The sequence below is a fragment of the Salmo trutta genome, chromosome 15 (genome assembly GCF_901001165.1).
Source record: "Salmo trutta chromosome 15, fSalTru1.1, whole genome shotgun sequence".
Classification (NCBI taxonomy): Eukaryota; Metazoa; Chordata; class Actinopteri; order Salmoniformes; family Salmonidae; genus Salmo; species Salmo trutta.
Window position 1 is genome coordinate 41,640,608 of NC_042971.1, and position 14,136 is coordinate 41,654,743.

Consider the following 14,136-nt stretch of genomic DNA (forward strand, 5'->3'; position numbering starts at 1 on the left):
TGTGTTTCACTTACTTTAAAATGTACATACGGTAGTTGTTTCATGTTAACTTTCCTTATATTTTTCATAAATCTCTGAACCCAGAACCAAATCTTGTGTGCACTATCTAGCTAACTATTTGGTTTATGTTTGGGGGTTAAAATCTGAGTGCAAAAGGGAGATTCAGCTCCTCCCCACTATGTAAAATCTGGCCTCCACTTCGATCACTACCTTGAATCGTCAAGAGAATCAGTGATGCTGTGCTCTTACCCGGAAAATGTTTGTTCCCCCATCTCAGATGAAGCAAGTATCGGCAACAGATGTCTACATTTGTGTTAATATTCTGTCACAAGAGTTTAGCTATATACCATGAAATGACGTGGCATTTTTACTTCCGGGTTCTTGTTTTGTTGGCTAAGAATGAGTCTCAAATTTGCATCGTCAGTCATTCAAATGCGGTCGTTTAAGATACATTTTAAAATGTATACGTGTTTCTCTGTAAAATGTACTTACAAAAGGACAGTTTAAATTATTTGACGGCCAAGAAGAAGCACGAGGCCTTAAAGTTGGAATGGTTTCATTTGAATGACAACTCTCACCAGGGCTATACTGTACAGTACGTCTATCTTTCAAAAAAGTATAATTAGGAAGTCAGGAGCGATAGCATTGCAGAATACACAACATGCAAATCGAAATTTGGTAGCGCATCAGCAGTTTTCCTCTTATGTCAGCCACTGACAGTCAATCTATTAGCCCATGTCAGCCACTGACAGTCAATCTATTAGCCCATGTCAGCTAACATTTTATAGATTGCTAGGTAAGTTGGTCCAGCCAGCTAATTAAACCTTGTAGTAATCATAGCCAAATTACTGAGAGGAAACCAAAGCCACATGCCCAGGGGCCCTGTCTTCCAGGGGCCCCCCATTGATTTTGTTAGTCTCTCACTCAGATGACTTATGCCATGTTCATATGCTATGGCAAAATGTGTAGAACTGCAAGGAAGTAGAATTAAAACTGCAACATTTTCTCTCTATTCCATGACACAATAAGTAGAATCGCATGAAATTTGTTTTAAAACTGCCCTTAGAAACTTGGTTGCAATGGTAAAAATGTAATGCATCTTTAATACTGGTAATCAGAATGTGTTACGTATCAAATTATATTGCTATGATTTGATTAACGTTTGAATTGTAATTTCATTAAAAAAAGCAGTTGTTTCAAGACCTAAAATACAATGTTTTACATTTTATATTTAAGCAATAAGGCACGAGGGGGTGTGGTATATGGCCAATATACCAAGGCATTAGGGCTGTTCCTTAGTACGACGCAACGCGGAGTGCCGGGATACAGCCCTTAGCCGTGGTATATTGGCCATATACCACAAACCCCAGAGATGCCTTATTGATATTACAAACCGGTTACCAACATAATTAGAGCAGTAAAAATACATGTTTTGTCATACCCGTTGTATACGGTCTGATATACCACGGCTGTCAGCCAGTCAGCATCTAGGGCTCAAACAACCCAGTTTATAATTCTAAATGAAACATGTCTATTTGTTCAGTCCAGGGCCCACCAGGCCAAAGGTTTGAGCACTCCTGCCGTAAGTACTTTATATAATACAAAAAAAGTTCTGCAGTATAAACCACTTGCATTATGTTTTGTCATTGATACACAGTTACACATCAAATGTTTTGGTTGATATTGAACTGTCATTAAGTATTTTTCACAGTTGCAAATCCGGGGGACAAATGCCACCACAGTTCAATAATTACATATAAATTCAATACAACTTGTCCCCTTAGGGCAATTAATAACTGTGTCTGCTTATTGACAAAAATAATAGAATCCAATCTATCTTGTAAATTCCTTCTTGATAAGACCATAGAGCATTTTGAACAGGTTATTAGTACGCTTTAAAACTAGAAGCTGGCTCCCCTGGATTCTTAAGGAAACGCAGCTGTTTTTATATGAATATCAAATAATTTCTGGATATCTATTAAAAACCTCACTGTAATAGATTTCCATGAAACTGACAAAAATAGGTTTTTAGCAAAACAATATTTCTTAAGCAAGAAAGAATTTTGCTGGGACTGCCTGGGGGGAGTCTGAGTGGGGAGGCGAAAACTAGCTGTAATGATTTTTTCCCCCTCAGTAATCTACACACAATACACCATAATGACAAAGCAAAAACTGTTCAGACATTTTTGTAATAAATAAATCACACACACACACCACAGGAAACCACATCACATTTACATACAGTACCAGTCAAAAGTTTGGACACCTACTCAATCCAGGGTTTTTATTTTTACTATTTTCTACATTGTAGAATAAGTGTGAAGACGTAGTTTTGACGTATATGGAATCAGGTAACCAAAAAAAGTGTTAAAACAAATAAAATATATTTTGTGTTGGAGGTAAGCAGCCACCCTTTGCCTTGATGACAGCTTTGCACAATCTTGGCATTCTCTCAACTAGCGTCATGAGGTAGTCACCTGGAATGCATGCCAATTAACAGGTGTGCCTTGTTAAAAGTTAATTTGTGGAATTTCTTTCTTTCCTTAATGCGTTTGAGTCAGTTGCGTTGTGACAAGGCAGGGGTGGTATACAGAAGATAGGGCTATTTGGAGAAAGATCAAGTCCATATTATGGCAAGAACAGCTCAAATAAGCAAAGAGAAATGACAGTCCACCATTAATTTAAGACATGAAGGTCAGTCACTCCGGAAAATGTCAAGAACTTTTAAAGTTTCTTCAAGTGCAGTCGCAAAAACCATCAAGCGTTATGATGAAACTGGCTCTCATGAGGACCGCCACAGGAAAGGAAGACAGAGTTCTTTGCTGCAGAGGATAAGTTCATTAGAGTGACCAACCTCAGAAATTGGAGCCCAAATAAATGCTTCACAGAGTTCAAGTAACAGACAAATGTTCTGAGTAGACTGCGTGAATCAGGCCTTCATGGTCAAATTGCTGCAAAGAAACCCCTACTAAAGGACACCAAGAAGAAGATACTTGCTTGGGCCAAGAAACATGACCAATTGATATTAAGACTTGTGGAAATCTGTCCTTTGGTCTGATGAGTAAAATGTGAGACTTTTGGTTCCAAACACCATGTCTTTGTGAGATGCAGAGTAGGTGAATGGATGATCTCTGCATGTGTGGTTCCCACTGTGAAGCATGGAGGTGGTGTGATGGTACTTTGCTGGTGACACTGTCAGTGATTTATTTAGAATTCAAGGCACACTTAACCAGCATGGCTACCACAACATTCTGCAACAATACGTAATCCCATCTGGTTTGTCAGCAGGACAATGACCCAAAACAAAACTCCAGGCTGGGTAAGGGCTATTTGACCAAGAAGGAGAGTGATGGAGTACTGCATCAGATGACCTGGCCTCCACAATCACATGACCTCAACCCAATTGAGATGGTTTGGGATGAGTTGGACCACAGAGTGAAGGAAAAGCAGCCAACAAATGCTCTGTGTATGTGGGAACTCCTTCAAGACTGTTGGAAAGCTGTTGAGAGAATGCCAAGAGTGTGCAAAGCTATCAAGGCAAAGGGTGGCTACTTTGAAGAATCTAAAATATATTTTGATTTGTTCAACACTTTTTTGGTTACTACATGATTCCATGTGTTATTTCATGGTTTTGATGTCTTCACTATTATTTATTCTACAATGTAGAAAATAGTAAAAATAAAGAAAAAGCCAGCAATGAGTAGGTGTCCAAACTTTTGACTGATACTGTAAGTATTCAGACCCTTTAACTCAGTACTTTGCTGAAGCACCTTTGGCAGAGATTACAGCTTCAAGTCTTCTTGTGTAAGACACTACAAGCTTGGCACACCTGTATTTGGGGAGTTTCTCCCATTCTTCTCTGCAAATCCTCTCAAGCGCTGTCAGGTTGGATGGTGAGCGTCGCTGCAAAGATTTTCGATTAGGTTCAAGTCCGGGCTCAGGCTGGGCCACTCAAGGACATTCAGCGACTTGTATCAAAGCCACTCCTGCTTTATATTGGCTGTGTGCCTCGGGTCATTGTCCTGTTGGAAGGTGAACCTTCGCTCCAGTCTGAGGTCCTGAGTGCTCTGGAGCAGGATTTCATCAAGGATCTCTCTGTACTTTGCTCCGTTCATCTTTCCCTTGATCCGGACTAGTCTCCCAGTCCCTGCTGCTGAAAAATATCTCCACAGCATGATGCTGCCACCACCATGCTTCACCATAGGGATGGTGCCAGGTTTCCTTCAGACGTGACGCTTGGCATTCAGGCCAAAGAGTTTAATCTTGGTTTCATCAGACCAGAGAACCTCGTTTCTCATGGTCTGAGTCTCCAAGCGGGCTGTCATGGGCCTTTTAATGAGGAGCGGCTTCTGTGTGGCCACTACCACAAAAGGTCTGATTGGTGGAGTGCTGCAGAGATGGTTGTCCTTCTGGAAGGTTCCCCCATCTCCACAGAGGAACTCTCGAGCTCTGTCAGTGACCATCGTGTTCTTGGACACGTCCTTGACCAAGGCCCTTCTCCTCCGATTGGTCAGTTGACTGGGCGGCAAGCTCTTGGAATAGGCTTGGTGGTTCGAAATTTCTTCCATTTAAGAATGATGGGGGGGACCCGTCAATGCTTCCAAAATGTTTTGGTACCTTTCCAAATCATGTCCAATCAATTGAATTTACCACAGGTGGACTGAAATCAAGTTGTAGAAACATCAAGGATGATCAATGTTAACTGGATGCTCCGGAGCTCATTGTCCAGTCTCATAGCAAAGGGTCTGAATACTTATGTAAATAATTTTATTTTACATTTTCTTTATAAAAACATGTTTTTGCTTTGTCATTATGGGGTATGGGTGTAGATTGGATTTTTTTAGAGTAAGGCTGTAATATAACAAAATGTGGAAAATGTCTTGTTTGTTTTTTAGTCCTCATTTGGACTAATCTTCCAAGATATTGCACATGAACATATCTTCCAATATGTTCATGTGCAATATTTAAGACATTGGTACTGTAGCCCGCATAAAACCAAACTGTTGACTTTATTTTCCCACGACTGCACGGCCAAGCATGACTCCAACACCATCATTAAGTTTGCTGACGACAACAGTGGAAGGCCTGATCACAGACAACGATGATACAGCCTATAGGGAGGAGGTCAGAGACCTGGCAGTGTGGTACCAGGACAACAACCTCTCCCTCAATGTGAGCAAGACAAAGGAGATGATCGTGGACTACAGGAAAAGGAGGGGCGAACAGACCCCCATTAACAACGACGGGGCTGTAGTGGAGCGGGTCGAGAGTTAAGTTCTTTGGTGTCCACATCACCAACAAACTATCATGGTCCAAACACACCACGACAGTCATGAAGAGGGCACGCAACACCTTTTCCCCCTCAGGAGACTGAAAAGATTTGTCATGGGTCCCCAGATCCTCAAAACGTTCTACAGCTGCACCATCGAGAGCATCCTGATCGGGTGCATCACCGCCTGGTATGGCAATTTCGCGGCATCTGACCCTAAGGCGCTACAGAGGGTAGTGCATACGGCCCAATACATTACTGTGGCCAAGCTTCCTGCCATAGAGGACCTATATACTAGGCGGTGTCAGAGGAAGGCCCCAAAAAAATTGTCCAAGACTCAAGTCATAGAGTGTTCTCTCTGCTACTGCACGGCAATCGGTACTGGAGCGTCAAGTCTAGGCCCAAAATGCTCCTTAACAGCTTCTGCCCCCAAGCCATAAGTCTGCTGAACAATTAATCAAATGGCCACCGGAGTATTTACATTGACATCCCCTTTGTTTTTACACTGCTGCTACTCGCTGTTTACTATCCATCTATCTATGCATAGTCACTTTACCCCCACCTACATGTACAAATTACCTCAACTAACCTGTATCCCTGCACACTGACTCGGTACTAGAACCCCCTGTATATAGCCTTGCTGTTGTTATGTAATCTTGTGTTACTTTAGTTTATTTAGCAATGAACTGCATTGTTGGTTAAAGGCTTGTAAGTAAGCATTTCGCGGATAAGGTCTACAGCTGTTGGATTTGGCACATGTGTGACAAATAACATTTGATTTGACTGCTGCATGTATCATGGCCACTGTTCATCGAAGTCTCCCTTTTCTCAAATTCTGACAATGAAAATCCCTCTTAGAAAAAAAACACATTGGAGTAACTTTATACAGTATTCTCTTGCCCTGCATTTGAGTTCTAGTTGTTTTTTTTGTGATGTGGATATGACCACGCTAGTCCCCTTATGCTCAACTAATTAACCATTCTGATCACACTTCAATGTTTTTGAGAAAGAGTGGAAAGTTGATTTATTTTACTTTTCATGCTGATACATGGGGCATGTTTCTTGATAAATCAATACAACACTTACACAATGCATACAATGGAAAAAGAAAAGCTGACAATTAGTTTAAGAAAGGACATTGAAGAGCATATTTGTTTTATACAATCAACATAAAAACATCAATACAGCTGTTGCTGTTAAATATTTTGTTGACAGACAGGATCAAGCAGGTAAGAGAGACAAGACAAGGAATGTTTCTTTGTCCAAATGTTCACAGAAATCAAAATGGGAGTGAAGACAATTTTAAGATGAGCCAAAAACCTCTTGGAATTCTAATGACGAGCTCTTACCTGCGCTGTCAATCATTCACAAAATATTCTGAGACAGAAATCATTGAAGACAAACTGTTTTAATGCTATACATATTAGCTTTGCATAAACCTCCCTTCACAATATAATGCTTTCTTAAAATTACACAGTATTCTCCATTGTGAGGTTATCTGCAATGGTGCAAGCCACAAACAGGTATAACAGTTGCTAGTACTATGTAGCAATGTGGCCCCACACTAGGTACAATGTACAGTAGCTGCCAATGTAATTACCATGTAAATGATGGCCTTAGTGACACTACATACGAAGTAGGACCAAAAGAAACAATATTGGAGTGTTGTATGAATGACAGTACCCACATGGAAATAGAGAGATGCCAACAAACGGTTAAAAAAAAACAATTGCAAACATTTGAACTGCTGATCATTCTAATAAACCAGTGGTTATTTGGATTCCACAATCTAAAATAATTTAGTTAAGAGTTCTTAAAGCTGAGCTCCGCATTAGGTGAAACAGCGCCACTGGTCGCCCCAGGCGCATTTGTTACATGTTTTGTTTATGAAGAAGAGGACAGAGGAGCATCCAGCATTGTGGTGAAAATTTAAAAAATAAATTTTATTACATACTCTGCTGTTCTATCGCGTGTGCAAGGATGTGCAATGATGTCCTACAAAATAAATAAAACATATTTGAAGTAACATCTTCGTTGGACGTGGCAGTTTCACCGCTACGTATTCCAGCTTTAAGGGTTCTTAAGAACATGGGAATGATGAAATACATCTAACTAGATCTAACAAAGACACAGCATTCTGTAGTGTGACAGTGTGGATAATTTGTTACTTATCATTGTTGGTATAGTAGGACTAACCTCAAGCTTAACCAAATGTATTATGGTATTCAGCACATCAGAATTTCCGTGGTCTGTTTTCATTCATCAAAGTGCATCATGAACAGAGTAGATAGCAATGCATATAACTCAACTCAGACTTTCTTAGAACCTGCACCTTTTGTTATCAGTTTTGATTTAAGATGCTAGTTAATAATATTGTGCTACAGCTGAGCAACTTGGGGTGCTTTAATGTCAACCTGGAACAATAGGGTACTACATTATAGAATATGTGAATTCCAAATGGTATCAGGTAGCTACAGTAGCTTTTTTGTTGTTGAGCAGTTTAAAATTTAATGTGAAACGTGTCATAATATTGTGTGTCAAATTCCTGGATACTGGAACTAGCCACTTGGACCAGGATTAATTTAGTTAACACATTATATAGAGTTGATCCCATATAATATCGATCCAGATGCCAAAAGCTAAAAGATGCGGATCAGACGGAGACATGTAAAGGCATCCTATCTAGACCGGAGCTCCTTTATCATAAGTTAAACAACATGTTAATTGGGTCCCTTATAACAACAAGCAGGAGGATATCCACTGACAGGACAAAAGTGCTGTCATTCTGAGAGCACGCCTCCATTCCACAACAGGACAGTGTGTGTCCAGATACTCACTGCAGTTCCACAGGAGTAGAGGCCATGGTAACAGACTAATCAACTTAAATTCTAAAGGAAAATAAAGATTGGTTTTGATTACAAAGTGCAAAATAAATCGTTTTTGTAAAATCTATTTAAAGATTTATGGGCCAAATAAGTTCATAAAAGCTGAGCAAGGCCTATTTCAAACCATAACATGCATCTGAAATACAGTTTCAGGTACACGTATGAAGCCAAGCTATTATCTCAACTACCTCTAAATCACCTCTGCAGCATCTCACTCAAACCATTACCCTCCCTCTGTCTGCCTGTTCCCAAAATGGAGGGGGTGGGAGAGAGAAAGAAATTATAGGACATCATACCTCTTCTTTCACATTGAGCAAAGTAGATGCTGGAGGTGAGACCGATGAGCTACATGAGGGAAGCAGAACACATTACACATGAAATATGCAACAATGTCAGATGCAAATACCATTTTAAAAATACATTAGAATTTCTCCAACAGTTACAGTTTGCAAGCACAACTATTGACTAGATTAACCCGTTAGCTTGAAAGCTTCTACTTCATTATTCTGTATGTGCTTTACCTGTCTGGCTTGTGTATACACAATTCTTTTATTATGAAATACTCTTAAAATTGATGGAAGTTCATCATTACAGTACATCACAGCATACAATCATTTACTGGATTTGAACCAAACAGGCAATGAGGCTACGAATAATTTGACATTTGAGGTTGGCCTCTATGCTTAATTTGGGACAAAACAACAGCTGTGCAGTCTGTGCCCCTCTTCTTTATTTAGTCTGAAACTCAAGGTGGCTCTGTCAAGGTTTTACTCAGAGTTACCAGGTTACACCTGACACCAGGAAGCCACATAATCACTGAATGTAACATCAGCTCAATCCCTTGTTTAAAGCTTTTTAGTGGAAAACAATGTAGGTCTGTGGCAGTAAGATTGTTAGTGGGGAAAAAATGTATGTCTGTGACAGTTATCACAAGCTTATCACGTCAGTCATACAAGCATGGACATAGTCTGATGATCAAGATTGGTTTCAATATTCACTTGAGCTACTTCAAGACAACATCTCAGCATCTTAAATTATAAATCGTCAAACAACCTGAGATCAATAGTTCATCATTAAAGTGAACTGATCGATTTATTTCTCAGCCGTCACAGGGATGCATTATGTTTAAACAACTTGGCTTTGCAGCATGTTGAGGCCTTGCCAACCCTGACTGTATCCACTGCCATCTCGTCACCTAACAAAGGGGTGTGTGGAGATAGTTTTGTTTTGAACCTACCTTCCAAATTGCCTTGAAGCGTTCTCAAAAAACTTGGCTTTGGAAGCAACACTGGAGAAAGAGAAAGACAGATTCATCCCAGATGATCCCTGAGACATGTTGGGCTTTACAGCAGACCAAACACTCTTGGAGTACAATGACAAAACGTTATGGGCAACGTTTTCTGCCCACTAAATAGCCCTGACAATGTGAAAATGGCATGTTACTTAGGATGTTACAAAACAATAATATTTAAAATAGACAGGAGGGCATGTAATTCAAAAGGAGTTTGGAACAGTGCAGCTTGTGATCTCATCTGTTGTGCACACTGTTTACTTGAGATGCACGTACATTATTGCCATTATCTCATTTTAATTAGCTATATTTTTCCTTCTCCTTCCTTTGTACTTTTATTATGTTATGATGTGAAGCACTTTGTTACTCGTATTGAAAAGCGTTATTAAAAAAATGAAGTGCTTATTATTGTAAAAGAGAGCTTTTGAGATGCACCAGAGTGCATTTTGTTGGCGTTTAGTGGGCAGAAAAATTCACCCTAAATATACACTGAGTATACTAAACATTGGGAACACCGTACTAATATTGAGCACCCCCCATTTTGCCCTCAGAACAGCTTCAATTAGTTGGGGCATGGACTCTGCAAGGTGTCGAAAGCGTTCCACAGGGATGCTGGCCCATGTTGACTCCAATGCTTCCCACAATTGTGCCAAGTTGGCTGGATGTCCTTTGGGAAGTGGATCATTCTTGATACACATGGGAAACTGTTGAGCGTAAAAAAAACAGCAGCATTGCAGTTCTTGACACAAACTGGTGCACCTGGCACCTACTACCATACCCCGTTCAAAGGCGCTTAAATATTTTGTCTTGCCCATTCACCCTCTGAATGGCACACATACACAATACATGTCCCAATTGTCTCAAGGCTTAAAAATCCTTCTTTAACCTGTCTCCACCCCTTCATCTACACTGATTGAAGTGTTTAACAAATGACATCAATAAGGGATCATAGTTTTCACCTGGATTCACCCGGTTAGTCTATGTCATGGAATAGCAGGTGTTCTTAATGTTTTGTATACTCAGTGTTATGGCATCGCACTGCATACCCCTAGTAAAACAGGAGCAGGCATGTACAGAGTACAAGACTGGTCATTGGGGAGTAGCAAATTGTAGGTTATTTTGTAGCTACAATGTGATAAATTGACACTGAAATCACAGTGGGGAATATCTGAACACACTAGCGAAAGAGTAAAATCTTTGACCTAAATGCAGCCAATGGAATTAGTATGTTGTGAAGGGTTCAAAAAACATTTAACAAGACTTACAAGGACTGGAGAAAGACCAAAAGGAAACACATCATTTTGTGATTGTTCTCTTGATTAAGATTTTAATCAGTCTGGATGGAATGTCTGGGTCTGGCTGAGTTCTAAGGTCTACTCACTACGACGCCGGGGTGTCCTCGCTGGGGGTTGCAGTGGGGCTCTTGTGGAGTGCAGGGTATCGGCTAGGGGGGTCAGGGGGTCTGGTTGGAGGTCTGCAGATGGCAGGCTTCTCAGCCGGAGACCTCGTTTTGATCAAACCGTCACTTTCTGCAGCAATACAAGGAACGAAAACCTTAGCTTCCATAACAGAACCAAGAGCTAACACAATGAAATCCACTTTCAACCTTCTTTCTCATTGAACATGATATCAGTACCACAGAGCAGCTAGGTACTGTACTGCTGCACTGTTGTTAAGCGGAGTATAAAATGCAGTCTAGAATTCATAGCGTGTTTGTATAGGCCACAGGTTGTTCCGCTACCTTCTCGAATGACCGCAACACTTCGAGGTGGTCTTCTGCCTTGGAAGGACTGCGCTCGGTTCACAGTGACTCCCGTCTCTCCATTGGCTGTTGCATCTGGCCTCTGACCTCCATCAGGTAGCTTTGCAACTTGTTTGGCTACGTCAGAGTCTGAGTGTTTGTCCTTGCGGATGGATGCCCTGGGCAGGAGGGCCTGCCTCTGAGGAGGTTCCCGAGGGAGCCGTGGAGGGGCAGTTATGGGTTTGGTCCTCTGGAGAGGTGTTGGGCTCGTTGGGGTGTCCCCGCCAGCATCCACCCCCTCTGGTCTGCTACCATTCTGCTCATCTGTGAGACAAACACAGGAACATTTTCAAATCAACATACAAATAGAGTACACATTCAGCCCAGGCATATCCCTGGATTACCTTCTTGTGGTTGGGTTTAGTGCAGAGGTTGTTTTAACTGATTTTGAACTTGATATCATTACTTCTCCTGAGCTCCTACCTATCACGAGTAGTATACTTCTACTTACAGAATGGTATGTCTATACATGTAGTATGAGTGATCGTAGCATATTTTAATAGCATACCTATTAGAAAATGAATAATTAAACCCAATAAAAAAATAAATTAACCATTATAAAAATAAATGAAACATTATATGATTTTATTGGTTTATTTGGATCTCATTAGCTTTTGCAGAAACATCTGGTACTCTTCCTAAGGTTCCAAGAGTATTATAAAAGCAAGTCTAATGTTGGCATTTGGGCGGATGCATTTAATCACAAAACCTTTACAGTTAAATACATTTGTCGATTAATAGTCTGAGCTGGAGAAAAATATGGTTTTAAGGAAAGTGAATTGTGTATAACAATGATCTATTTATCTAGGAGATTAAAAGTAAACAGGTGACTGGGTTGCATTCTCATCTGGAGTCATGATGTTGGCCAGGTTTCCAGTGGTACATACACTATTCAAATGCTGCGAGGGATTTAGACAGGTGGTAGTTTGTTGTCAAGCAAATCGGAACTGGTTATTTGGTGACTACAAGCAGGAACTCAGAAGAGTGATAAATAAAATACCACACAATGAGGGGAGGACACGCTGCAAGTGTTCCACATCTTTCCATACGACAGTAAATGAAAGGCATGACTCACACAGACAATTAACCCCAAGTTAAAAGAGATATAAATTACATGATTTAGCCTGAAGCAATAACTTCCATTCAGTGAGCATGGCCTAAGCAAGACCTCAAACTGCCTTTCTTTAAGTGCAGTTAACAAAAACAATTAATGGTTCAACTTGGCTGAGGAGGAGGTCGTAGTAAGCCAACATCTGGATATGCCATTGGCCACTATGCAAAAAAATGTAATGCTTATTGTTTACGAATCAACAAAATGGCTTGATAATAATGTCCCATCAAAGGGAATGCGATTAATGTAAAGATCAAACATTTAGAAAGAAAAGTAAAAGCACCATTCTATTTTTGCAATTCACAACGAGTACTTAAGATTCACACTTGCAGTAATACTGTGCCCAGAATAAACGTCAGCCACCAACTGTATAAATCACCTTACACATACCAAGTGTACACTGTAATAATCCTAATATAATTATTTGCATTCACAGGACAAGGGATGGTAATGATAATAATGGTGATAATAAGGATGATGATTAAACCAGAGGCTGATAATTACTCTCAGTGTTCTGGAGCTGGCCATAATTAACTGCTGGGTAGACGCGGGGCGTGCGCTTGGAGATGGTGATTGGTTGCCGTTTCCTTGGGGTAATCCTTGGAGGCGGCATGGGTGGGGCTGTGGAACTCTCCTCTGGTGCAGTGCAGAAGATCTGTAATCACCCCAGCACATCCAAAAGGACTTACATTTTATAGACATTCAACTTGAGAACATGCATTTAATAAAATCTAGAATGTAGTGTACCATGGAATACTTGAATGTTTATGATGCCACAGTGCATTAAATAACGATCACATGACTCTTGAGCTCTTTGCAAAGGAGGAAAGGTAATGACATTTTTCAAATTCACCTTGGTGTAGTCCTCGATTAGAATCTCAACAACAATGTTCTGGAACTTTATATCCAACATGGCTGCCACAGTCTCTTCCTCTGCCCTCATCAGGGTGGGGCCAAAGATCACACCCATGTTGGAGGGAGTCATCAGGTTGTCTCCACTGTTGCTGCAGACACTGCCAACAGGAATCCAGACGGGTTCGTAAACAACATGATTCTCTAAAGACATGTCCAACAGGAAAAACACCTCTCAAATAGGGAACAAGTTAATGCCAGTTAATGTCAATTTATAATTGCACAACTACAATTAATGCATTAAATAAAAGTATTATTTTAGGAAGATTGGACCGGTATTTTCCTGTTTAAAATTTACATTAACACTATGCATAGATGCATGAGTCTCAGTCAGATACTTTACCCATCTGAACAGATGCCACTTAATCCCTTCACTGATACACATGCAACACAACACCACAAATGCATTTACAAAACAAGAAAAGGCCTAAATAAGCATAACTTGTATAACTTCATCAGTTAGGAGGCACAGAGAGACTGAAGCACAGTGGCATGTCATATCAGGTTAGCTCTTACTTCACCAGGTGTTGGATCAGTAGGCTTAGCATTTCTCGATTCTTCTCTGGGAGTTTGTATGTCAGGGAGTGGATTGCACCCAGTCGATCATCTAGACTATCTGATTCTAAGAAACAAGATACATTTTTTTTTTACATGAGCAATAACTGACATATTGTCCATTAGTTAGATTGAGACCTATTATGTTAAGAGCAATGTGAAAGTATTAATTGGTAATTAACACAATCCATATAACACACACACACACACACACACGTCAAAAGTTTGAACGCCTACTCATTCAAGGGTTTTTCTTAATTTTTTACTATTTTCTGCATTGTAGAATAATAGTGAAGACATAAACTATGAAAT

At 40.3% G+C, this 14,136-nt stretch overlaps 1 protein-coding gene across 1 annotated transcript in view; it reads right to left on the reverse strand.

Moving 5' to 3' along the window:
- Nucleotides 1–6,265: 6,265 nt before the first annotated feature.
- Nucleotides 6,266–14,136, reverse strand: part of ophn1 (oligophrenin 1) — a 46,807-nt gene continuing 38,936 nt past the window's right edge. Inside the window, exons 17-24 of the mRNA XM_029691589.1 lie at nt 13,786–13,891; nt 13,211–13,370; nt 12,862–13,012; nt 11,187–11,510; nt 10,827–10,974; nt 9,392–9,442; nt 8,451–8,499; nt 6,266–8,157 (exon numbers count right to left, since the gene is read on the reverse strand). Coding sequence (XP_029547449.1) covers nt 8,146–8,157; nt 8,451–8,499; nt 9,392–9,442; nt 10,827–10,974; nt 11,187–11,510; nt 12,862–13,012; nt 13,211–13,370; nt 13,786–13,891 — 1,001 coding nt within the window. The 3' untranslated portion in view covers nt 6,266–8,145. The remainder of the gene's footprint in view (nt 8,158–8,450; nt 8,500–9,391; nt 9,443–10,826; nt 10,975–11,186; nt 11,511–12,861; nt 13,013–13,210; nt 13,371–13,785; nt 13,892–14,136) is intronic.